Source organism: Fukomys damarensis, unplaced genomic scaffold, assembly GCF_012274545.1.
Source record: "Fukomys damarensis isolate Sample0158 unplaced genomic scaffold, DMR_v1.0_HiC HiC_scaffold_15, whole genome shotgun sequence".
In the NCBI taxonomy this organism is placed as follows: domain Eukaryota; kingdom Metazoa; phylum Chordata; class Mammalia; order Rodentia; family Bathyergidae; genus Fukomys; species Fukomys damarensis.
The window spans coordinates 54331594-54358682 of NW_022900927.1; the positions used below are offsets into that span (position 1 = coordinate 54331594).

General features: G+C 43.2%; 1 protein-coding gene across 1 annotated transcript in view; it reads left to right on the top strand.

Moving 5' to 3' along the window:
* The first annotated feature begins 5956 nt into the window (after positions 1 to 5956).
* Positions 5957 to 27089, top strand: part of Plekhg7 (pleckstrin homology and RhoGEF domain containing G7) — a 55858-nt gene continuing 34725 nt past the window's right edge. The window contains exons 1-6 of the mRNA XM_033763830.1: positions 5957 to 6023; positions 6665 to 6817; positions 10958 to 11679; positions 12198 to 12220; positions 20860 to 20987; positions 23997 to 24037. Of these exons, the coding sequence (XP_033619721.1) occupies positions 6787 to 6817; positions 10958 to 11679; positions 12198 to 12220; positions 20860 to 20987; positions 23997 to 24037 (945 nt within the window). The 5' untranslated portion in view covers positions 5957 to 6023; positions 6665 to 6786. The remainder of the gene's footprint in view (positions 6024 to 6664; positions 6818 to 10957; positions 11680 to 12197; positions 12221 to 20859; positions 20988 to 23996; positions 24038 to 27089) is intronic.

A 27089-nucleotide genomic window follows, 5' to 3' on the forward strand; every position in this document is an offset into this window, starting at 1 on the left:
AGCAAAAGTTGCTACAAGTTCTAGAAGCCAAGATATCCCTTTCAGACAGTAGGTAGCAGCAAGTCACCATTCCAGCTGTAACACTAAAGAAAATGAAGTCTTTCCTGTGTGAATGAGTTAACTATTTTCTTTCCTGAAGACGTATGCTAAAGCAAGTATGAGCCAAGGACTGACAGGACATGGGCACAGAGACACTGCTAGGGACAAGAGAAACATCACAGCTTTTGATGGCCACATGGGCTGAAAGGACAGAGAAATCTAGAGCAAGCTCCAAGGCCTGGTGGTTTTTTGCATAGAGCATTTGCTGAGCGCTGAGGTAATGGGAGGCAAAGGCGGGCTGGAAAGATGATGAAATCTGTCAGTCTCATACTACTTAGGTAATAAAATCCTCCACCAGGGAATGGTCCATAACAAACACAAGGTCCCTGAGATGTTCTACAGCAGAGGGGGATTGAATCAGCCTCTAGCACAGATAGAATTCAGATTAGATGGCAAGGATGGCCCCTTTACTCAAGCTGCCGAGCAGGAGAGGATGAAAAGCTTGCAAAAATAACATGCAGCGTTTGTAACACTACCGAAATAAGTGCAAGGTAGGTAGACAGGCATGAAAAGGTGGTCAGGAACCAAGACAAAGAGCACAGTGAAACGAGGCCCACATACGAACCACATATTGAAGTCAGCAGACAAAAGCTTTAACTATAATAAGCATAACAATGTGTTTATGAAAATTGTATGAAAAATGGAAAAAAACACTGTCTTGAGTTTTTCTTCAACCTTGCGTCACACACTGGACAGGTAGGGACTAGAGACTTACTGCAGGAGTCTCTGGCAAGAAGATGAAGTTCAGAGTGGAATTACAAAGTACAAAAAATGAAAATAGAAATTATAGAAGTAAACAATCGAAAACATCTGAAATTAAGAACACTTCGAGTGGGGTTGACTGTAGTCAGAAGTTGAAGACGGCATCAGTAAAATCAAAGGAAAAATGTACAAATGGAAGCCCCAAAGTTTCAAACACAGGGAGAGAGGAGTTAGAAGGAGATGAAAACAATAGAACAGAGTGTGTCAGATTTGGTGGATACGTGCTCTAGGAGGAGGAAGGAAGGGGACAAGAGCACCAACAACAAACCACAGCACGGTGTGACATGCTTCTTCTCAAGTGGTGTTGGTGCGGTCATCACATGGATTTGCTTAATGTTTTCAAGTCAAAACAACCCTGTGCTCATGGGGTGAGCTCGCTGCTGTGATCAGCTAACCTCAAGCTAACCCATTGCCCTTCTGGAGCTCTGTATCGAATCCTGCATGACCCACTCTGCACTTCGCTCACGATGCAGTGATGGGACACAGGCACAAACCAATCCCTGGTTATCGCTGTTCTTTCAATGACACTCTGAGAAACATTCCTGCCTGCAAAGAAGACGTCAGATACATTCGAGCAAAGGGCTCCTCAGTCATAAAAGTAAAGAGGTGACTGTCTTCACCCAGGGACGGTAAATTTATCAGAAATATCACACACTGCATTTGGAGGAAAAAAAAAAAACTTTGCATCCACATACAGTGTAACCGTAGTGCAGCCCTTCTCAGGGTCCCCTTGCTGGAAAAAGCTTTCAGAAGTGTCATTTGAGAAAATTGAATCAATCTTCCTTTCATTTAGAAACAATTCTTGCTCCACGTAACCACTCATGCTTTCTTTCTCTTCTCTCTACTTTCTTTCTCAACAGAAGAGCAAAGGTTTATGCCTCCTATTTCTAGGGTCCTGCTGCTCCTGTTTATTCACTACCCAAAGCCTTAATTCTCTGTTTTCAACTTCACTTTTGGCCACTGTCGAGATAATTTTGACATAATTGTGTCAGAATTATGACTTAGGGACAGAGATCATAGGGAAGTGGGTGAAATCTTATAATGGGTCCTAAATCACAAAAGAGAACCAGAAGCAGGATAATTTTCAGACCTAATTATCTGTTCTATCTTTACTACATTTAAAAATAAAATTCACAAGCCTACTGCCTCCCCCCATCAGGCTTTTAAAACTCACTTCCAAGGTTCTTATTACAGTCATTAACTTCTGCACAGCTAGAGTTCTGACAAGGAAGGCAAACCCAGGGTCTTTACAACTGTCAGAATAAAAGTTGGTTGAGTTGGGCTGGGTGAAATGTTCGTGTAAATCAGTCCCAGCTTACAACTTTGGCACAGCTCAGAATGAATTTCCCAGAAAACTCTCATCTCTACACTTTCCAAGGTACAGTAGGACAATACGCTGCTGGTCAGTCCAGATCAGAACAAATTCATTCACGGGGGTCAAAGCTGACCGTGAGCCCCTGTCAGTGTGAGAGTCAAAGCAGCCCACAATAAAATTAAACATAAGAAATGAAGCCCGGGAGGCCTCTGTTGACTGTTGGCAAAAGCAGATAGCCTGGAACAGAGCCAGGGCAGTCGGAGGAATCGTGAAAACTTGGCTCTGTCCCAAGTTTCTGTGATTACTTGGGCTGCTTCCACTTTTTCACCCTGGCTTCTGTCCCTCAGGAACCAAGACTTAACTGCTTAAAACCATTCTTCGGGCCAATGTGATGCCAAAAGCTGGGTAATGGAACGATACAGTACGAAAGGTTGGGGACGTATCTTAGCCTAACTATGTACCAATCAGAAAAAAACTCAGTTGCTATTGAAATGACTATAGCAGATACAGCCTGACTGATCTTTTCTTTGTTTTCTTCAGCTTTAATTGAGTTTATTGGTACATTTTAGGGATACAGTACAGTTACATTCATTGTTGGGATCTTGTACCTCTACATGACAAGTCTTGGTTCTCATTTTTTCCCCTTGTCCCTGCCCTCCCTTCACCCCCTCCTCCCCTCCCCATCTACAAACACTTTATTTTCATCTTTTCATTCTCTCACATTTTTTTCTTTTCCCTTTTTACTCTTCTCCTACCCATCCCACCTTCCCTACACCTTTAGCTCCTTTCTTCCCATTTCTAAATGTCGGTAATCTTATTAGAATCTTATGCATTGTTGCAGATTATTCACACCAGGGAAACTATTCGGTATTTACACATGTGTGCCTTATTTATTTCACTTAGGAGTATATCTTCAATATGTATCCATTTTCCTATGAATGAATCTATTCTCTCGCTCTTTATGGCTGAGTAATATTCCATTTTATAGAAAAACCACATCTTCTTTATCCAGTTTCCAATGGATGGGCAAATGGGTTGTTTCCAAGATTTAGCTATTACAAACTGTGCCGCTATAAACATGGGTGCACATACTTCTCTGTGATATGATTCTTTTAGTTCTCTTGGAAAGATACCCAGCAGAGGGATCAGCCTGACCGATCTTAAGTCAACCTCTCGTGGAATCCCCTTTTCAGGTGTGAGTGTCACATGTGATTTGCTCTCTAAGCAATAGAATGGAGCAAGGGCACTAAGGTATCACCCTGTGATTACATCACAATGCATCTAGGGGACTCCATCCTAGTGGACTGGAGGGCAGAACAGTCCTACTGGCTTTCAAGAAGCAAGCTGAACGTGAACTGCCACGGAGAGGACCATGTGGAGAAAGCTAGGTCACCTCTGGGAACCAGGAGCCTCAGTCCTACAACCACAAGGGCTGAATTCTTCCAACACCCTGCTAAGAGGGGAAGAGAACCCTGAGCTAGTTCCAGAAAAGAATGCCGCCATCCGACACAGGGATTGGAGCCTTGTGAGAGAGATGGCAAAGGGCAAGTAGTCTATTGGTCTATTTCAACTGAATAATGCAAAAAAAATAATGCCTGTAGGCCCTTGAAGAATTCTGTACACAGCATTCTGTACATAACATCCATATGTATGATGTACACCATTCACACACAATAGCAAAGCAGACAGGTTTGGATAAGAGAAAGCTGGGAATATGGACTGCCTCCAATTTTTTCTTGAATAAATAAGAAAGGTTGAGCTCTATCAATATATTCATAATAATAATTTTCAGGGTGATACCACCGGGTTGTCAAATCAGTGCCATCTTTCAGCACAGGTACACCTCTCGGGGAAATAAGCTTACATAAAGACACGCATAAGCGTGCCAGGGAGTGGATTCCCACAAGGAGAACACACTCGGTGCCAGCACTCGGTTCAAGAATGGAACACACGTCTCCCAGAAGACACACTCCCGACTCACACCCACTGCCTCTCCCAAAATAAAATGATAATCTTCACTTTACACATCAGAAATCAGCTTTACCTGTTCATAATGCTCGTATAAATGGAATCGCATAATCTGGCTTCTTTCACTGAGCAGCCTGTTCTCTTCATGTCTTCATTTCCTTTGTTGAGCACCATCTGTCCTGGGAATACGCCAAAGCCTTTATCTCTTGATGAAGGGCATCCAATTTTTTAATTTTTTAATTTTTATCAGTGCGAGTTTGCAGCACACAGTGATTGCACTCAGCGTGGGAAGTTGGTACATGCACATAACTCAGTTTAATTCTTTTCCATCCCCTCCCCGCCTCCTCCTCCCTCTTCTTTCTATTTATTGAAATGAACCTCAGGGCTGTCTCCAATTAGGGCCTCGATTTCTACTATTGTAAAAAGGAATGAAACTCTACCAGCGCCATGATAAATCTTGACTCTACTGTGTGCCAGGAGTGTGGCAAGGAGTGGTAGGGGCTGTGGTGAACTGGACAGTGCTTATCCTGTGGAAGCAGAGAGCTTGACTCACAGGCCTTTACTATGTACGGCTATGTGAGCATCTGAACCCAAGCTTGCCAGATTAGGTAACTGTTTCCATAGCTTTATTAATTTTTTTAAAAGAAAAGAAAATCCCCTCATCCACAATTTTAAAATAAATTCTAATATCTAATGCTGGGCTAATTTTTTTTTTTTTTTAAGTCACAGGGCCAATCGCAAATCCACATCATGCAGACTCAGATCTGAATACTCAGGAGACGAGAGCAGCTGTCTGCCTTTTGACTCCATACGGACACAGCCTGGGTGGCTTTTGTCCTCACTAAGACAGCTGTCCACAGAGCAGGTGAAGGTGCTGAGGTGAGCTGCTCTCTCCGCAGACTAGAGAGAACGCTTTGTGTCACGTGGGGTCACAAACAGCCACCCATGTGGTCACCTTGGGCCTGGAAGACAAAGCCAGCCCCGGAGACTGTGTCCCTTCTCACCCACAATGTTTCCTTGTCCCCATCTCCATGAGAAATCAGGTAAAGAAGGCACTATTTCTTTTCCCTGATTGTCTTCTGTGACTCTTGATTCTCTTGTTTAAGGTACAATCAGGGATTGAAAATTTTTGCGCTAGGATCAAGTATTCATTGTCATTAACCCCCAGGGAAGTCAACTTTACAGTCAAGATTGCGCGAGGGGACTGGTAGATATAGGGTGACCTTCCTTTCCACAAAACAAAAGCTAAAAGGCTTTACTCATTTTCCCCTTCTCCTGAAATAAAGTGATTCATTTCGAGGCAGTCTTGGCAGGAGCACAGGTTGTTTTATGCTAGCCCCATGGTGGTAAAAGACATACCCTTGACTTTCCCTTCTGGATTTCATAGTGGTCATGGTGGTGAGGCAGGTAGAGATCAAGTCATTTTTCAAAGTACAAAGTAAACAATGCTCTATTAAGACTGATGTGAGAGAAGGCAAGGCCATGAGATATAAACTAGACCTGTATTTTCCTAAAGGCAATGGTTTTCTTTTTTTTGTTTTGTTTTTTGAGACAGGGTCTCACTATGTAGTTGAGACTGACCTGGAACTCACTATGTAGCCCAGGCAGGTCTTGAACTCACAGCGATCCCCCTGCCTCAGCCTCCCAAGTGCTGGGATTACAGGAGTGTGGCCACCACACCCGGCTGTGGTTTTCATATTTTAACACAGCTCAGTGCCACCTGTAACACTTGCTGAAATACAGACTTCGGGCCCCACCTACAGCATTTTTAGTGGAGAGGAAGTGCGATTTTCCTTTCTAATACATTCCTAAGTGATGCTGACGTAGCCAGCCCAGGGACCCTGCTTTTGAGAAACACTGATGTAGAAGGACCTTCACAGTAAGTATCGGTAATGCTTCTAAGACCTGAAAACTTCACTAGATTAGGAATTAGAATTTGTCTAATTTTTAAAATAAAGAGTTGACAGAAATTATTTTAATGCTGCATGCACTAGAAAAATCCACCTCAGCACTAAATAAATGTTCTTTGGAGATACTGGTCTATCGAGAGTGCTGGTAGATACAAATGCTTTTCCATTTGCATTTTACTTATGTGAGCATCATTCATGCTCACAAGTTTGATTTGCTAAGAAGTTGCTAATTTCCTCTATTGGTCAGTACTTATATCAAGGCATCCCATTAATAAAATGTTTTAAGATATGAAGAAAGTAAGGTCCTAAGAAATGATTCTAGAGAAAATAAACAGGGTAGAAATGTAGAACTGAAAAAAAAAAAGAAAAGAAATGTTGAACTGCTCACGAAGCTATTGGGTAAGTTTTGAACACTAAGGAGAAGTACAAAGTCATATTTGCACTATTTCTGTATTGGAGCAGCCATTGTTCAGTAAAAACAAATCACCTGGCTTTTTGTTAAGTAATCTTAGATTCTGAACTAGCTTCCCTTTAGGCTTTTTCATAAACAAATAACTAGAAAAGTCTCTAAGGAGGGGAGAGGCCAGTTCCTCATTTCAGCTCTATCTAGGTGCTTACACTCAGCGAGGAGGGTTTGTTGTTACGGGAGTGGCATCGGTGCTCCCAGTGTTCGCCTGGCAGCTGGCTCTGTGGCTCTGCAGACCCTGTGTGTGGTCAGAACCCACCTGGACCATGTCTCTCCCAGAGGCAGACCATCCTACAGGTAATAAAGACATCCCCCTGCTTTTGGGACTTTCCTCTTCTCTTTCTGTTTGTTTAGATCCTGTTGCTACCAGCTTTGCTTGGTCCTGTTCAGCTGGTCTTTCTGGGTCTAATTAGAATTAGTGAATCATTAATCTATGTGGTTTGATTTCTAGTACATTGAGATCCTTCACCAATGGCATGAGTAGCTGTTTACTAGATTCCGAAAGCTTGGGAGATACAAGGCTGGTGAGTTTTTTAGTTTTTTTTTGTTTTGTTTTGTTTTGTTTTTATGATCACATATTGATCTAGTTCCTTATGGCATGAGTAGCTGTTTACTAGATTCCGAAAGCTTGGGAGATACAAGGCTGGTGAGTTTTTTTGTTTTTTTTGTTTTGTTTTGTTTTGTTTTTATGATCACATATTGATCTAGTTCCCGTCTTCTGGGGAGTTCAGAGAAGACTTGCCATGGACCAATTTACTGTTAACTTTTGACCCTTCGCCAAATCTACAAGGGGCCAGCCAGCCTTTCAGAGGGAGCTTCCCAGGAGCCCAGCCATTCATTGAATTCCTGAAACAAACCTGTGAGCCTTCATATAAATGCTGCACAGAGGATAACAGCGGGGAAAAATGGCTTCTGCTAGCTCAAGTGTAAGTTGAGGCTGGAAAGAAAACCAGATCTATTTACTCCAAAGCTTGAGCGCTTCCCACCTCTTTGCAAATCAGCTTCCAAAGCCCTGCTGTATTTAAATTTTCTCCAGCTCATTGGTGAGTCATGTTGGTAGTTACTATTACCTTGACTTAGATGGAGTTATTATTCTGTGGCTCCAATATTCAAAACACTGGCCAATAAATAACACTTAATGACCCTTACGTCCTATTAACTATTAATAACCTCCTACCAATGGTCAGCTGCCTGGATCCAGATGACTGAGCAGTACTCCAAAAACTGTATCCCAACCTCACAGAGGAGGAGGAAGAAGGCCAAAGGATCAGAAGGGAAACTAAGGACTGAGAATTCAGATATAACTATTATGCAGATTCCCATGTTAACTTACTACATTTCTTTAACATTGTCACTGCCTAGGACTTGGATAATTCTCTAGTGTAGAAACAAAATAGAATTCCTGGGAGTGTACAGATGTGAAAGCACCTGTAACTCTGGCTGTCTGCTCAATCATTTGTTTGTCAAGGGAATGAGGAACTGGCCCCTCCACAAGCAGCCAGGAGTTCAGGGCATGAAGAGATCTAATGGATTTGAGGCAATCAGTGGTCAGAATGGCCTTTTTGTTTTCCAGAAACACTGGTACCAATCCCTATAACAGCAACCAGAAGCTACCAACCTCAAAATAAAACTAGTTACCTCCCCGCTTTTGCCAAATAGAAGTTCTATCTGGTAGTACTTTTGACAGCTAAGCTGGACTGTTAATTTAAGTGACTTCAGAGTTACTCAAGAGACTAGTAAAGCTCACTTCTGGGTGTGTTTGGGTGGACCACACAGGAATGAACGTGGTCCTTGGTTCCTGGTCCTTTCCTCCCTGGCACTCCTCCTCTGCTCTGCTTCTTGGCCGGCATGAAATCAGCTTTAATCCACCATGCTCTCCTACTGTGATGTTTCCATTTTGGAGCCAACTAACCATGGACTGATCCCCCTGAAATCATAAGCCAAATAAATCTCTCCAGGTCTAAGTCGCAGGTGTCAGATAGATTGTCTTAGCAACTGGAAAACTGACTGTATTCAGTATCTCCCTTCCTCCAATTTCCCAAAAAGGTATTTCATGCATTCTAGTTTGACATGGGAAGTTCTTTACGCTTGAGTCCTCAGCTCAAAATGCTAAAGAGAAGCCAACATTAAGGACTTCGGAATTCTTTTGCAAATAAAGATTGAACTGATTTTCATCAATATCTAAATAGTTCCCTAAGCAGCTCTATGGTCTAAAATCCAGTACCTGTTTATTTCATTTGACTGTAAAACCTGGTGAGAGTCAAGGAGCAATGTAAGAGATCACAAAGTTCCCCAAAACAATATAACAATGTTGTCTTAATGATGATCAAACATTGAGTTCCTCCTCTCTACAAATGAGGGTAAATGTAAGAGACTTTAACTGATGGAGGGAGTACATCAGTGTAGTGTCCTTACCTCTTAAGGTAAAGGAAAATAATTATATGCTATAAAAGCCGGAACCAATTATTGTGTTCTCCATAGAACTACAAACATACGATAAGCGCTGCAGTATGAATGATAATCAACAATGGGTCATAAGGTCAGGTCATGAGGAAACATTTATTGGTTTTCACCATTTGCTATTATCATGTTGAAGAAATAAACAGCACATTGTAGAACACGTCCTACTAAAACGTATTGCCAGTAAAAGAGTAAGGGAAAGGAAAAAAGGGAAAAGAAAAAATATGAGAAGAGGAAAAATGTGGAAACAATGTCTTTGTAAATGGGGAAGGGTGGAGGGGATGAAGGGAGGGCAGAGAAATGGGAAAAAACTAAGAACCAAGATACATCATGTAAAGGCACAAGATCCTAATGATGAATATAACTCTTTTTTTTTTTTTTTTTTTTTTTGGTACCAGGGATTGAACTCGGGTCCTTGCGCTTGCAAGGCAGGCCACCAAACCACTGAGCCCTTATAACTCTTTTGTATACCTAAAATGTACTAATAAACTTAATGGGAAAAAATAAAATAAAATAAAATAAATGAGAAGTATTGCCCATGTAATTCAAATTATGTGCTCTAAAAAGTATATTATTGTTATGGTTACATTTTGACTATCCGAATATATTCGTTCCTATGGGAAATACTGCATAAACAGAAATTAGAGAAGGAAGGGTTTATTTTTGCTCATGGCTTCAGAGGAGTCCGTTCATCCTAACCCTACATTCAGCTACGAACATCAGTGGATTTAATCCACTGATGAAGATAGCAGCCCCGAGATTCTATCATCTTTCCTAAAGCCTTTTAATCCAATCAAGTTAACAATTGACTCACAAGGCCCACAGGGCTCTAGATTGCTGTGTTTCACTTTAGATTTATAGAATCACTGAAACTATTATTGGAGCTCTCAGAACACGTGATAAACTGCTGACTTTTCATCCACAAACCATCGCGGTACCATCTAAGATGTCTCCCCTGTTGCCCATGGCCGTGGAAGATGGTTATGAGGTCCATCCCACGGTTCCGCCCTCACCTATAAATAATCAACCGTTGTCTCACATGCAATAATTGATGGGGTGGATAAGAATTTATATTCCCACATATAAATAAATACCTTATTCATGTGGAAAACTGCAAAATAAAAGAATTGTCATCAGTCATTTCCATAAATCAAGTTGTCAAATGCCAGACTCAGCTTTGCATGAGAAGGGTTTAATTGGGCAGTAATTCTATATGTATGAATCCCAGAAAACACCTCACATCTTGAGAGGAAAGGCAGCTAGGGAGACCTACATTTTTCATTTTAAACTCAAAAGTCGTTTTTTTTCCTAAAATATGGGGTTCAGTAAACTCTAAAGTGAGTTTTGCCAAATAGTTCAATTATCCTAGAATGAGTGTCTCAATGTATAATTTAAACATTGGGAGAAAGGGCTTTGTTTTCTTTCTTCACACACCCTTGGAATGTAGCAAAATACTCAAACACGTACATAAAAGCAGAGCATAAGGAGTACTTGATGTATATTTGATTGTTTGTTTGTTTGTTTGTTTTGAGACAGGGTCTCACTATGTAGTTGAGACAGACCTGGAACTTACTGTGTAGCCCAGGCTGATCTCGAACTCACAGAGAGATCCTCCTGCCTCAGCCTCCCAAGTGCTGGGATTACAGGCGTGTGCCACCATGCCTGGCCTTATATTTGATTATTTTTAAATGGAATAATCAAAAAGTGGTTAGCGATGTCGCCTCCAAGATTTAGTGACTAAGTCACTAAATTTTAAATGCTTTTTTGTTTGAGTCTGGATGGGATATGACATAGATAGTAAATATACCTCAGTATACTATTTATATGGGAAGGCTGGAATCGGGTACATTAATTATCTTCAAAATATAAAGGATGCTCATGCAAGCTAGGCTGTATCCATGTCCTCTGAAGAACTAGAAGTTTTCCTCTGAAATTTCAAATACCTCTTCCTCACCTCAGTCTCCTCATTTACTGCAGATCCCACGGGCTGCCCCACCCCGCTGAAGACACAGCGACCTGCTTGTCATTCTCCTTTGGGAAAGGACAAAGATACATCAGAGGAAGAGCGGCTGTCCGGGGTGGAGCCTGAGCAACCTCAGTGTGGTCCAGAGAACAGCAACCCAGACAGTGTCTCCTGGAAGCATCTAGAAACCGGTTCTCTTGGCCCCATGCAGAAGGTGAAGTCATCTGGCCCAGAGGCGCAGCCCCAAGGCCGTGAGACCTCTCCTCAGGGCCCATTAAGCCTGTCCAAGAAGCACTGTGAGAACCAGGGGACCCTTCTGCAGTTTGACCGGCAGGCCCCTGGACGCATTTCCACCTCTCCTACCTTGAGGAGGTTAAGGGGCAGTGGCAGGGGGACTTCTTTCTCACTGTCTCAGCAAGATGCCTTGCAAGTGCCCATTTGGGGAAGCTGGAGAGCCCTTGCAGGCTCCCCAGGTCACCAATCCAAGAGCCCACTTGGAAGCCCAAAGGATTCGCCACACTCCCTGTATCCCTCAAGTCCCCACTCAGGACCACCTGCGGACCCTAGCAGGGCCCTCAGCACAGCTGACTCCATGGAGTCCCAAACCGGGTCTCCTGATGAGGACCCCCTTCCAGTGCCACAGCCCATCAGCCAACCGTCCCTTCACCAGCCCTCTCTTCCAGCACAAGAAGACTGTGGACCTCCCAGCCCCAGCCCACGGCACCCAAATCCTCAGGTAATCCAGCCCTAAGTCTTTTGTCTTGCATTTGGTGGACCACAAAGCAAATAAGTCTCAGGGTTGCTCCCTTCTCCTAAAGGCCATGGGGTCCTGTGATGTAAGATGGCATTAGACGACAGGGATCCCTTTAGGAAGTACTGAATCTCAAGTGCAGGAAACTCAGTATTTAAGGGAAGAAAAATGGAGGTCTAGCCTAATTCACTTTCCACTGTATCCTTGAAGACACTTTAAATAAGGTATGGATGGTCTTTAGGGCATTGTGTAGCAGTGATGACCCTCTTGCAAATACTACTTGTAGACAACTGGTGTGGTTGATTTTGAAGAGGAAAAAGAGCCAATTGCTCAAATTTCCTGTTTCCCTTTCTTCAGAAAGAGATAATAATAATAATAATAATAATAATCTTGAACATTTTAGCCAGAAGAGTTCATTGCTACCAATCTCAAGATATCTGCTTTGGAATGTTGGATGGGTCTGAGCAAGACTAATACATATATTTTTTTTTAATCTGTTACAGGCAGAAGAATCACATCGCTCCAGGTAGGGATGCTCTCATAATCTCCATTGTGTGCCATATGTTGACCATTTACCCTCTTCCCCTCATGAGTGTGAGAGTCTTCATTTCAGAAGCCTCCTTTCAGAGCATAACATTTTGCCAGGCCTTTTGGGAATGGATGACTTGCACTCATGGTTTTCATTCTGAATTGACAATCTTTGGCCCTGTGGCTTGATTAACATCCATTTAGTAATAAGTTGTGTGTGTTAAACAAAATGGGCACAGTTTGTAATAGCTAAAACTTGGAAACAGCCCATTTGCCCATTAGTTGGAGACTGGATAAAGAAGATGTGGTTTGACTATAAAATGGAATACTACTCAGCCATAAAGAATGAGAAATTAGACTCATTCATAGGAAAATGGATACATATTGAGGATATACTCCTAAGTAAAATAAATACGTCACACATGTGTATATACCAAATAGTTTCTCTGGTGTGAAAAACTATAATAGTACATAAGATCCTAATGAGATAATTGACAATGTGAAATAGGAAGAAAAGGACTAAAGGTGTAGGGAAAGTGGGAAAGGTAATAAGGGGAAAGGAAAAAAATGAGAAAATGAAAAAATGGAAATAAAGTATTTGTAAATGGGGATGAAGAGAGGGCAGGGACAAGGGGAAAAAATGAGAACAAAAACCTGTCATGTAAAGGTACAAGATCCCAATGAGGAATGTAACTGTACTATGTACCTAAAATGTACCAATAAACTCAATGAGGAAAAAAAAATGGGAAGGCCAGAACACCCCAATAGCTTTTCAAAGAGAAATTCAAAGGATCATGATACAAGGAACCAGGTGTCCTGTTTAAATCTAATCTGACCTTTAAAATATCTTTTATGACAGACTACGCCCTTATCTAGAAATTAAGAGGGCTGTGTCACTTTGGAAATCAGTTCTGAGCTTTCTGCATGGCCCCTAGCTGAGACAGCAGATTTGCCTCGTCTCCTAGGAGGGAAGTATTTCAATGGCATAAAGGGAAGGATCCCTGTCCAATTTCATCCACCTGATTTTGGGGATCATCAAGAAAGCTTTTATTTCATTTGGATAGTCCCAGGGAAAAAGGTCACTGTTTCATTATTGGACCTCCGTTCTCAAGCCACAGTGTGCTGTTCCTAAGAATATGGGTGATATCCACAAAGAAGTCATTTTTGACTTTGACTCACCTTCACTTAAATGTATGAACAAAGGTAGAGAATATTGCAAAGCCATGAGCAAATGCAAATTAGTGTGTATAGTGTATCAGTTAGCTATTGCTATATAACAAACATCCCAAAACTCTTGAAGTGACCACCAGCTATTGTGTTTTATAAATCTATGTTTGCCCTAAGGCTCACCTGGTCTAGGCTGGGCTCAGGTGGGTAGTTCTTATATTCATATCCCCATGTCTTTCCTGGGACCAAAAGGCCTCCCAGAGCCTATTTTTTGAGGGAAAACCAAGGTTCAAGAGCACAAGTGGAAACATGTGCAATCTTCTGGAGCCTGAGCTCTGAGTCTTGTCTGGGTTTATTGGCTAAAGCAAGCCACACGGTCGAACTCAGGGTCAGGGAATTTATGTGGCACCAACAGCAGGGGAGCACTGAAGCACTGACATGTTATGTGACAAAGCATAGGGACACGAGGTTGGTGGAGAATGGAACCACTAGCAGAAAACTTTCATAGGTATGAGATGGAAGAAAACTCTAAAATGCTATGTGTGTAATACAGATGTGTCAGAGGAAGAGGAACAGAGTGTCAGAGAAAGACAGTGTTGGTTAGAGTCAGATCATGTAAGTCAAATAGCATTTTTAGAACTTCTGTTTCTTTCACTAATAGCAAGCATCGTGAAAGCATTGAATGAACTGATAGGATTAGATGGATGTCATGGGATTAGATGAAAGTAGGCTCAAGCAAAATAGATGCAAGTATGAGAAGTTGGTATGTTAGGCTGTGATAAAGGCAGTGGAGTTAAAAAAGCATAATGGGCATTTGGGAGAAACAGTCACCTGGATCTTCTTGGCGGGGCGGTGACGAGGACATTGACAAGAATGACTGAAAGAATTCTGCTTACACCACCAGGTGATCGGTGTTTCCATTCCGTGACCTGGTTTAAGTTGGAAGAAGAACTTCTTTCCTTGTTGCCATTCCGTCTCTCCCTCTATAGTACGGGCATGAATTCATTCTCCAAACCTTCCTGTTCTATATACCAAAATATTCCCCCAGAAAAGAATGTTTACAATATATTATTACTAAAGTGTGAAGGGCTTTTGGGCTCAGCAACATGTACTCTTCTCTGTTGAAGTAGAACCCTACAGATCTCCCTTTTTAGTTTCCCGGTACCTTAAAAGTGTCTCCACCATAGCATGGAAAATGGTATTCATCTGCTCCAAGAATGAAAACCTTCCCAAGGACAAAGACCTCTTATTTATCTCTGAAGCTCCAGCAACAGCACCCAGCCAGACTCTACTTCCAAGAATATTTATTGACAGAAAAGATGTATGGACAGAGAAAGCTTTGAGGGCTTGCAGAACACTTAGATTATAATGTCTCCTGACGATTCCCAGTGTATTTGCATCTTGGCCAAGGACAATGCTAATGGCCATAAAGCTGTGTTGTTGGGATTTTAAACATCAGGAAGCAAGTGAGAGGGATTTTATGGGTAGCATTGCCTTCCCAGTATGCCTTAAACTCTCCATGCACAGAAAGCTGCTTCCCTCACCTAATTGTCAGCTCAGCACTGCAGCCAAGGAAAATATACATATTAGATTTCAGTGAGAATAAAGTCTAAACTTCTGTGCTCAAAAGGAAACGGGAAGAACATTAAGTAGATCCATATTAACAAGCAAGGCAGTATTATTAGCACGAAAACCAAAGGGCAATGTATTTGAAAGTCTCTCTTGAGAAAGAAACTAAATAAAATATCAACAGAACTTGTCACATCCATCCAGGGTGACCATTTGTGGGCAGCACAGCACCAAGATATGAGCTGCTAGAGTCAAACAGCTGAGTTCGAATCCTGTTTCCACTTTCTGGCAACATGGTCTTGAGAAGTTTCCTGAATGGGTGGAAATGAATATTTTCATCAAAGAAGGGGAGATTCAAAACAGCATTTATCTCATAAGCCTTTTGTACTGTTTAAACAGTGAAGTACAAATAGTGTCTATTGTTATTTTGTGGAGACACCATCTGTTCATTCATTCAGAACTTCCCCAACAAAGTTGCAGATTTCTTTTTTATTTTATTTATTTATTTATTTATTTATTGGTTTTTTGAGACAGGGTCTCACTGTGTAGTTGAGACTGACCTGGAGCTCACTATGTAGCCCAGGCTGGTATCGAACTCACAGCGATCCTCCTGCCTCAGCCTCCCGAGTGCTGGGATTACAGGAGTGCACCACCACACCCAGCTAAAGTTGCTGATTTCTAAGATATTCAGAGTTAAATGTTTGATCACAGAAAGCTCATCTGATGTGTCCCAATATTAAGCAGAATACAATATTATACCTTCCACAGATTTTTATTTCAAAACTATGATGTAATTAGCACTATCTGAAAACTCCTGGAAACACAAGAAAGGGAGAAGACTCAACAAACTTTTTAAAAGCTTGTTCAGACAGCATTAACTACAGGCTCATAGGCAGCATATTGTTAAATCCTCAGCCTCAGAGAACCAACTAGTATGGGCATGGCTGTAGGGAACAGCACGCCCTGCTTCCATGAGCCTCAGAAGTCCCAGGAAAGCTGGAGTGTTCGTTAAGGTATTCCCACAGCTTAGCACAGTTTCTTGCACATAATAGGTACTCAATAAATGTCTAAGGAAGCAAAAAGGAAATGGATCCTGGCATTGTGGTGCATGACTGTTATACTAGTGCTCTGAGAGAGCACAAGTCTGAGTCTGAGACACTGTCTCAAAATGAAAAAAGAAAGGCTGAGAGTGTAACTTAGTGTGAAAGGCCTGTGTTCAATCCCCAGTGCTACACAAACAAAGGAAATGGATTATTGGCTCGGCCTGGATGTGTCTTGTAGGAGAAACTGCATGATCTGTTTGACTGTTGCCCCCTTTTGTAGAAAATATTTTCTCCTCCAAGTACTTACATGCCATCTCCCTCTAGCTTTTGTCTTTCTTATTGTCTTGTGCTTATTTCTTGAATATATCTGAGGCCTGTGGAGATTTGTACAATGGTTGCTTGAATCCATTAAGTAATATTTTGAATCCCGCCCAAAAGACATAGTAACCTAGAAAGAGGATAGAGCTGTGTGCTCTGGAGACAAGTGTATTCAAAGCCCACCAAGCCACAGCATGAGGTATTTTCCACACACGGGTGAGACTCCCAAACAGTGTCTCTGTTGGGATTCCAATGTGTGTGACAAGCACATGTGCTGCAGGGGTTTGCTCCATGCTTATGAAACAGGCCAGTGCGAGGCTCTTGGCAGTAAACAATGAAGGGGACCCTCCTCATGCGTTCTGAACCGCATTTCCATCAAATGGAACATGATGGCAAGAAGTTGAACTAGAAATTATAGTCAAACATAGAAAAGTATGTTACTCTCAAACTTCCGAGACCCCCAGTAAAAAAACATATCCTAGATTCAACCAAAAAAGCTACAGCTCCATGGTCGGCATCAGAGGTGTCATTCCTCTGTTACTAATAAGAGTTCTATTTTGTTTTGTTTTGTTTTGGGGGATCGAACTCGGGACTTTGCACTTGCGAGGCAGGCGGCAGAACCACTGAGCTAAATCCCCAGCCCTCATAAGAGTATTTTTAAAAGCTCGTTATTGATTCTTAATTTGTCCCTCTTATGTAATCAACCATCATTACATGCAAACATTCAAAACCACACTATATTTCTTGTGTAAAGTGAAGCCCGATTCTTAACAAAGAACATCTACCTTTTCTGGTCATGCAGTTGTTGAAAAGTGCCTGCTAGAAAAGGCTACATTCTATGAGCTTTTGCTCTCGGGGAAGAAATATAGTTTCTGAGGAATACAGCATAATAATTTGGGAAAAAACACTGGGCAGCATTTGTAGCAATGCAGAGACAAATGTCTGCATTACGGTGGCTCCAATGAGATTTTTATTCCATTGAGACACACATATCAGCTTAGGGAAGTTGCTGCTTACCCCTTATATTCTCTAACATTTTTCTAAGTTTTCCCTTAAAAATTACACCTGGTAATTAAGGCCAGTGGCCCTTAGTTTAAATCAGCTGTAGAGAAGGAATCTTTTTAAAATGTGAACGATCTATGAGTCATATTTCTAAAGAGGGAACTCTGAATTACACATTTTCAAGCATTTCTGCCAAGACAAACCATCTCCACGTAAGCCCCATACCACCCATTGGCCATTGAAGGAGGAAAATTGAGTGGTCCTCCGTCATGAGCCTGTTCTGAGAGATGGAAAAGGTCTTGCTCACCACACTCATGTGCCACAAGGGGAATCAGGGGCCCAAAGGAGCAAGATGCCAAGGTCACTCGCAGTGAAGGTCACCGCTGGGAATCTAGTCCTAAGGCCGGGGCCTTTGCCATTCAATTGAAATGACCCCAGGATTAGCTTCCTGCGGCTGCTACAATGAATCAACATAAGCTGGGTGGCATGAAAAAAGAAAAGTAGAAATTTAGCCTTTCCTGGTGTTGGAAGCCAGAAATCTGAAATCGTATGGCTTGAGCAACACGTCCTCTGGAGGCTGTAGGGGAAAATCTTCCTTGCTCCTTTATGCAGGCATTGCATGGCTTGTGGCTGTGCCCCCTCGGTCTTCACATGGCCTTCTGTCCTTGCTGAAGCTCTTCTCCTATTGTCTTCTCTCAAGACCCTCATCAATGAACCTCTTCTCACCCCAATCCGTCCTTTCATCACATCTGCTCAGACCCTTCTGATAAATAAGGCTCAGGGGACCAGAATGCGGCATTATCACAAGCCCGTTTTTACTCAAGTTAACTCCAATCAGGAAAGCAGGTAGTAATTTAGAACCGACACTGTGTCTTGCAGTGATTGGCCATATCTTCTTCTCTTTCTCCTGTTTACAAATCTTTCTAGAGTCAGACCTGCCTATTGGAATTCTGAATTCTTGCTCTGTCACTCACTAAGTTTTAACATCCTCTGGTCTAAACTGAGAGTAGGAATTTCTACTTCCAAGGATGCTTGTGAAAATAAATAATGTATGTAATGGTGATGTATGTAAGAAGCTTAGCGGCATGGCTAGGGAAAAATCAGAGCTCTGTAAATGTCAGCTAATTTTAAATTAGAATAATATTACCAAGATCCATCTGTTGCTTATGAAACATACACATCTGGGGTGAGTGGACAACTTTTCTAGCACCAACTTGTAGGGTCCCAGCCTCATTGTTGAGTGTTGACTCATGGGTGCAGGGCCTGCTGGGTGGTGAAGGGAATTCCTGAGATTCTCTGAATTGCTGCTGCCCCAGCCCACACGGTGGATCTGCCAGCCTGCAGCAGAGGACAGAATACGGAGACGTTCTGGTACCAGGAGGGAGACAAAGTCATTCCAGCCACCATGGGCCTGGTCCCTTCGGATCTGACCAGCGTGGGGCATCGCAGCTCGGGGTTAGTGTAAGTGTGGCTGTATTGTGGTTTTTGAGCGGGACTGGGGTTGGCCAGGGCAAGGGGTCAACTTCAGAGGGCTGCAGAGTGCGGGTGAGGCACTCGGCGATACAGCCTCCTGGATCCAGGAATTGGTCCTGCAGTGAAATATTAATAATCAAGATCAAGCAAAGCACACCAAAAAGTATGTGTTTCTCAAAAATAGGAGTGTTTTTCCAAACCAATGAAGGGCAGAATGGTTAAATCGTCACTGTGCTTACACAGTGGCAATGGGTGGCCGGCAGCCCTCCAAATGTTTCGCATTTATTATTTGTTTATTCTCAAGTTTAATTTCCTTATAAGAGAACCAGATATCTGAAAATACCATTTCCTGCCCTTTTCACACAGGACACTTTCAGCCCGTGCAGACACTGCTTTCTTTGTTGCTGTGCATCCTGAATTCATAACAATTACTTTCAGTGGGTAATCAGTCCGGAACCGAACACATGATCCTGCATGCATGCCACTTTTGAGAAGAAGCAACCTTAGTATTTAGGACAGCACCAATAACACATCAATCTGCAACCAACACACTCCCCCAAAAGACTTAAAGTCAAAGCCACATAGACCTCATTTAACTATTTGCATTGATATCATCAATCCAGTGTCTGACCAGCTCCAGGTGAGAGACCAGGATGCTTTTTAGACTGCCCAGAAATACAGTCACTGCCAGGCATGAATGATGTAATGCTGTTTTCTCTACCCATCCATATCTCTTCATATTACTAGGTGCAAATATTCTTTCTGTTTGCTTTCCTGGGTGTCTATAGTGTTACAACTGTGATTTTTGATATTATTTATTAACCCATGCTGCCTTTTGATGAACAAAAACATTTCATGTCCACAGGGATCCTATTGTGTCCTTCAGAGACATCCCCACCTCCTCATAAAGAGCATCACTGGGTTTTTGACCATCAAAGTCAAAAGCCAAGGTCATGGTTCAATGCTTGTGCAAGCCAGGTGTCTTCCCTCTTCTCCATACATGCAAATGCAACTCCAGTCCTGACCTATGGATGCTGTATGTTCAACGAATGGGTTGGGTAATGTAACCCACCTATAATGAAACAGAGAAAGTGAGGGAGGATAACATTGTGTTCTGCTTTTGTGCATGCATACAAGTACTCATCTGTGGTCCAGAATGTAGAACCAAATTCACCCAAATTCACTGGAGGACTGTCAGTGTTTTATTCTATAGGTCAACATGTCTATCTATTTAACAAGTTTGTGAAAGCCTGCACTATGTCATATTCTATGCTAAGTAATTTGATCCTGTACTATACAAGGACCCAGGAGGAGCCTCCAATGAAATTATTAGAGGAGCCGAGGTAGAGGGAGGAGAAGGAGAGGAGAGAGGGTTGACCTTCTTAAATGGACATGAGGAAGACCATCTCAGCTGGAACTTAATGATGAATCCATTTGCTAGGGAGATTGAGCTGAGCTAGGGAGGCAGATGGTCTCTGCCCAAACCCAGGCGTGGAGGTGTGAAGTACAGAGTGATCAAAGAACAGCGTGCAGCTCACGGCTACTGGAGTAGTCATTCTGCAGGAGTGCATGTCCGGGAATGCCAGTGACAGTCCTACGCTGGTGTGGGTGTTGTTATAGTTCCATTTACTTCACAAATGTTTGCTGGGCCCTTTATTAAACAGAGACTTAGCATTTCCAGCTAAGGCACCTACAAGTGAAAACACTGCCATGTGTGGAAAACTGCAATGCACCCCTTTTTTCTGAAGAATAAATTGCAAAGCAAAGACCACAGAAAGACTGAAGGTTTAGAATGACTTGAGGTGGGACAGGATGAAGAGCCACCGAAGTGTCTTTAGCCTCAGAGAGACAAGGTCAGCCTTAAATTTTGATGAACTCACATTTAATGATTTTGTACAGGATGGAATTGAGCAGATAAAGCTGAAGGTACAGAACCAAGAGGTGATTGTGGTGGTACAGACAAGAGATGCAGGCAGTTAGCGGCCACTTCTGTGTGACCAGTGGAAGGACGGGGACTTGCCTGAACCCCTGCTCTGAGCTTTCACCTTTCCTCTCTTGAGCACAGGTTCTATGAGCACAGGCGGAGTTCCGTGGTGTTGAACTTACCTGGACTTGAAGTGTTCCCCGGGGACCTCCTGGTGTCTGACGGAGCTGCCGATTATCTGTGCCACCCACTTCTGCTGCTGAATTCAGGTCCCGTTCATTCAGCTTGTGTTCATTGTATGTCTGCTATGGGTCAGCGATGGCTGTAAGCAGGAGAGATTCCCTAAGTACTTAATAACTAGGAGGACACTACACCAATGTGTTGGAACCAATGCCTTACCAACTGGATCAGGCACAAGGCACGAATTATCAGAACCTCCAATCATGATGGTAGGCATTGTATTTACAGACATGGATAAGGAATGGGTCTCCCCTTAAATGATCTCTTATGAAATTATTTATCCCAAGTCAGGGACCCAGGATGGGTGCGCCTGTGAGGGTCACCATTTTGGATCAGAGTGCCTTTGCTGGCTGGTGGTAGCTTTTCCTTAATTTTTGTGTCTCATCTTTCACACACTGCTGTTCTTAAGTCTCACACTGAGATCTTCCAGCCAAGATGGAAGCACTTGGAGGAAGCTGAGGGTCTGAGGGCACATGAGTGTCTGACAGAGAGGATCCTAGGGTGGATCCTCAGCTGTGAAGAAAAAGAGCAACTATAGTGTCGCAGTGCTCTCCTCATGATGCTGAGGGGAGGTAAGTTGCAGACTTTGAGACCCAAAAGGAGATGTAAATATTGTCCATATGAGTGGTTTTTAAACTGATAGGTCTTAGTAGGGTCCATTTTACAAAAGAATTCTCATTCAGAAATACAGAGAGACCCATGTCTAAGGCACCTCTAAGAGCCTTGGACACCTGGCAGTTCTTATGCACAAGTGTGAAAAGTAAGGCCCCCCAAAAGGGAACTAGTCATGGTGTCAGCCACCTGTCTCGGAGGAGTGGTGTCTAAACCCTCAGTGGTAGCACACGATCCTTCTCACCAGCCCGAATCCACCCCTGCTCTCTGGGCAGATGCACCGTCTGTGTGCAGAACCCAGAAGCCACCAGGGAGTACAGCGTGAAGAGCATGCTTATAACTCTTTCATCTTTGTAGATCTTTCCCATCTACTGTCCTACATGATACAAAGCGTAAGAACAAACAGCTATTACCTCCTAAGATACAGCAACCCAAGCAAACAAGCCAAGAGGGGCTACACGATCTGCTGGAGTCGTGCCCTGCAGAAGGCCAGGCCTCTTCTAAGCCCAGCCTAACAGCAGCATAGCTTAGTCGTGTTTCGTGACACCTCACAGATCTTCTGAACCTGTTAACCAGAGGCTGTTCTCACCACGGCAGCTTCGGCACCCCCTGAGAAGTTATCAGAAATTAAGATTCTTGGCCCTGTGCCACACCGGCCAAACTTTCTAAATCAGAAACTCTAGGGGTGTTGTCTTCCAATTCATTTTTTAAATTAATTTTATGTGCATTTTAGGTATATAGAATGATGGCATTCACCATGGGGAATTTGTGCCTGCACATGATGTATCTTGGTTCTTATTTTTCTCCCCGTACCCCTGCCCTCTCTTCACCACCTTCACCCTTCCCTGTTTACAAAGACTTTGTTTCCATTTCCTCCTTTTCTCCAATTAATTCCACTCCCTTCTTCTTTCCTTTCCCCGACCCCTCTCTCTTCCCCTTCCCCTTTGCCCCTTTTCTTCCTATTTCACATTATCTATTAGGATCAAAAGTTATAATACACACTCTTCCAGTCCATTTTATAACAGGCCCTGCAGGTGATTGTGATGCCATCTGAAGTTCTAAGGAACAAGCTCACACAGCAGTGCCAGTGTGACGCTCCCATGTTATAGCAGCTGTTTGTTAAACTGGGTGTCTAGCATCATTGTAGGCACCGCATAGCCCACTGTGACCTCTTCTCAAGGAATTCAGAGCAGACGTCTCGTGTGCCCAACGCCCAGCCCACAGTAGTGCCTCTCCTTGATGTTCATATGAGACTTCTGCAGAAATTGTTGAAATAGACATTTTGATGTAGCAAACATATTTAAGATAGATAATGAACGACTATCTAGTCAATAAAGACGCATTAAAATCGTCTTCTGAATACTTGTAAAGTCTCCCGTAAGCTCCACAGTTGTCCTCAAAGTTGAAAAACCAGAGGGAGAAACTTGCCTAGGACAAGACAAGTCCATTTAGATAACTTACTACCGATCATTGGAAGGCTGAGTGTGGTGAGTCTGATTTTGCCCTGAGGGAGGTTCCACCTACTTTCCCCTTCATAAAGCCCAAAAATGTGGTCAAAGAGAATGAGAGGAGAACCCTTCGGGAGGATTAGGACCGGTCCAAGGTCACAGTAGAAAAGGTCCCTAAACACACTCTTCGCAGTAAGTGCTGCTCACATAATTACTTGTGTCTGACTGAAGCACGGTGGAGATGGGCTCAGTGAATCCAACAGAAAGACACCCCCGGGAGAGCCATTTGTACACTGAGTGGCCAGAGTTTCCCACATAACCTAAGAGACAATTCCCAGCTGGCTTTTTTTAAAGCAACATAAACAATACATCATTTTTTAATTTGATTTCTTTACCTCTTGGTTATCAAAACAATATGTGACTGAATAATGACTCCTTTCTCAACTCAGAGCAGCTCCTAAGGACTAAGTAGGACACTGGTGGTGACGTACCGTTGCTCCCTATTTCACGGGTCTGCTGAACCACATCTGGACTGGGCTGATGCAAGCTCCAGGCTGAGCGTGGTCAGCCTCCGGACATTACACGTGAGGAAGGGTTTGTAGTAGGATGAAGTCAAAACAAAGAAGCAGTCCTTCCCGCCCCAAGTGCTTTGATTCTGTCTTAAATTAATTTCTCAGCAGCAGCATCACCTTATAGATTTCTCCCTAAGCAACAAGGAAAAGAACACTAACCCTACCCCAGTGCAGAAGCGGGCCAGTGTCTTTGTCAGGGAGCAGAAGCACCCCAACCTTCAGGTTATGACGTGGTACCATTCATTCATCTGCAAAAATATACTCCTTCTGAGCATTTTCTAGAGGAGGAGAATGAAAGCAGGGGGAGTTCTGCTTGGCTTATTTTCAAAAAGGAGGTTTCATAAAACGCTGCAATGACCTGTCACCAGTTACTCTAAGTAACAGTATATTTTATTTCACCCTCCAGAATCCAAAAAACCAAGATGGCCTTTCTCCAAGAGAGGAGCGGTAAGTGCTGTACATTGTAATTTTTGTTTATAATTCAGCCGCTGGTAGCTAAGGAAGTAAGAAATGGCTGAAAAGCCTCTTCCCCCTGCTTCTTATCTGCATAAAGGCGGGTGGCACAGAGTCTAAGTGACTTTGTCACAGCCGCAGCACTCACTGCAGGAAGTGTCAAATGGTGCTACTGGTCCAGTGAAACAGCGTTAATCACCGGTGGTTAACAAGTTCTACAAAACAAGCAAAGCAATTCCAACTTGGTGTGGCTTTACAGCACTACATTTACACTTAGTGCAACTCATTAAGCAGCTCACTCGGTGAGGGGAATTTGAACAAGTGTGTGCCCCAAGTTGCAGGCAGTACCTTGTATATTGGGAACATTGAAAAATTAATGAGATGTCACATGAACCAGATTCTACAAATACACGACCACTTCTGGGAAAGTCAGTTGGATACATTCTAGTAGGTTTTGTATTTGTTTTTTTTTGTTTTTTTTTTTAATTCATTCTCGACTCCAGCAATTATTGAAGAGTAATAAATCTAAGTCAGTGCTCCCTGGGAGTCTTCACTACCTAGGACATGTGTGGTCTAGGCTGTGCCTCTCCTGCTGGCTCATTGACGGTAGAGGGAGGGGGTGTTCATGATCTTAGGCTCTGTCCTCCGGGTCCCTGGAGGAAGCAGAGCTGATGTGTGTGCTCCTGACAGTTCCAACACGGATACACTGCAGCCAGTGGGGGGCAGCAGCGCCCTGGGGAAGCTACTGTACTTTGGTTGGTTCAAACCATGCGCTGCCCTCAGGGTCTCTCCCATCAGAGACAGTCACTGACATCTGCGATGTCTCTATGGACACAGATACCTTGGAAACTTGAAGTCCAGTAGCTGAATTAAAAGTCCTCTAAGGTTCCAATCCTAGCTGCTGCTCTCACTGCTTCATGACCTTGGCCACATGAATTAACTCCCTCAGCTTCGGAGCTCTTCCGGTAGAAGGCAGGAAGTCCTAATGGCAGCCCCACAGGAAGTTGTGATGACCATGTGTTACACATGAAGTTTTCCCCAGACCTTGTAAACTTTCAGTCAATACTGTCATAGTAGTAGTAGCCTACTACTATGTAGTGGTATTTTTTTAATTAGTTTGGAAAATCTACTTATTCTCATAGCCATGTATATGATTGGCTTTCACATTATTTTTTTCAAAAATGAAAATTTTGTATGGAACAGACTAAACAATTCGAACTCCATGTTGTTGGGAACATGGTGACATCATTGTCATGAGGGCTGTTGCCCATCATTCAGGGACACGCTGTGACACTGTCCTGGTGGGTCTGAGATGGGACAGCCCCTCCTGGGCACCTTCCTCCTCATGGGGGCTGATCCTGACCCTAGTCTTTCCTGAGATCCCAGGAGGGGTTCACTTTCCCCCAACTCCCCGAGGGCTCCTCCAAGAAAGGGGAATTCTAAGGATACCTGGGAAATCAAGAGTGCTTTCCAAAGGGAAGAACTTAGCAGGAGAAAAGGACTTCATCAAGGGAGGAATATCCTACAAGCTGTCAAGAGCAATCTATGTTTTGCCCCATAAAGAAGCAACTTGCTCCAATGTGTGTGTTGGGTGATTGTATGTGTCAATTTCTGGGCTAATTGAGAGGGTCAGCTGGAAATACAAACTGGGGAGGAAATGTACCAAATGGTTTTTACTCTGAATTGGGAGACAGTAGTGGAGACACACAAAGAAAGAATGTTCCTGTGCCTTGTATAAAACAGTGTAGTGTCTGCACATAACCTAGATGTGTCTTCCTCACAATCATTTCCACTTGTGATGTGTAACACTCTGTCAACGCTACACAAATGGTTGCTCTACTGTGTTGTCTAGGAAATAATGACAAGGAAAAGAGTCTGTATATGTCCAACACAGGCATACTCATTTCTGACGGCTTTTCATCGGTGTTAGGTTGAGTCCATGAACTGAAACCTGTGGGCTGCTTCTGTGATGAAATGACATAATATTTTCAGCAAAAGTTCTCGGAAGGAAGGAAGGAAGGAAAATTCATTTCTCTAAGCCCCTGTTTTCCTAGGAGCTCTGTATCTGGTTCCCTTAAAATGGACAGGTCTGCTTCCTTCACCTTCTTAGCCTTACTTATCAAGCCATTCATACATTTTGAAATGATAATCCACTTACACTTCTAAATTGTGACATATTTCCCAATCTAGTACAGCTTTTTCTTTTGTGTCCCTTCCTTCCTTCTCTTTCCTTTCTTGCTAAAGATCAATATTAGTGATAAAGGTTCTGTGTCTGTGTGTGTGTGTGTGTGTGTGTGTGTGTGTGTGTGTGTGGCCACAGTACTGGATGCCGTTTCTGCTTCCATTGCTTACCTGTGTCTTCATTTGTGCATTTCATAGCTTACACATCAATGTGTAGATTCTTACACTCTAACAAGGTGGGTCACGGTAACCCATTTCACAAAGGGGGGATGGATGGGTTCAGAGAGGCTGAATCATTTCCCTGTGGTCACACAGCTTATGAGAAGCAGTTCTCAGGATTTGTCCCCAGCAGTCCTGGGCAGTCTGGCTGTGAGTCTGCCCCAGCCCTGACCTTGCACTACTCCACTGTCCCCATAACCAGACTGGATTTTCCTCCCTCCTTTCTGTCATCAGAACTCTGGAAGGGCTCATTGCTCTTCACCAGTTCCATACCATCTCTCTGTCACCTGCTCTGACGTGTATCTGTGAAACCTGAGCCTTCCAGTTCACTCCAGCACATGTCACCAGCTGCCCTTCAGTGCCACTCACTTACCTCCTTGACCAGAAGCAGCCTTGGCTCCTCACCCTTCCTCATCCCCACACCCTCTCAGAGTCCCTTCAGATGTTCTCACTGCTCCTCCTGGCCAAGGTCACATAGTGGAAGCCACAAAGGCCTACATGGCTCGGTGACTTTGAGGAGCTAATGTGACCCCTGGCAGAAGTGTCTCCTCCTTCCACACTTTGACGAGCAGCTTGTCCAACCCAAGGAAAGACACCAGGAGGGCCCTCCAGAGGAGGGCCTTCTTTCCTGCTGCCATTATCCTAC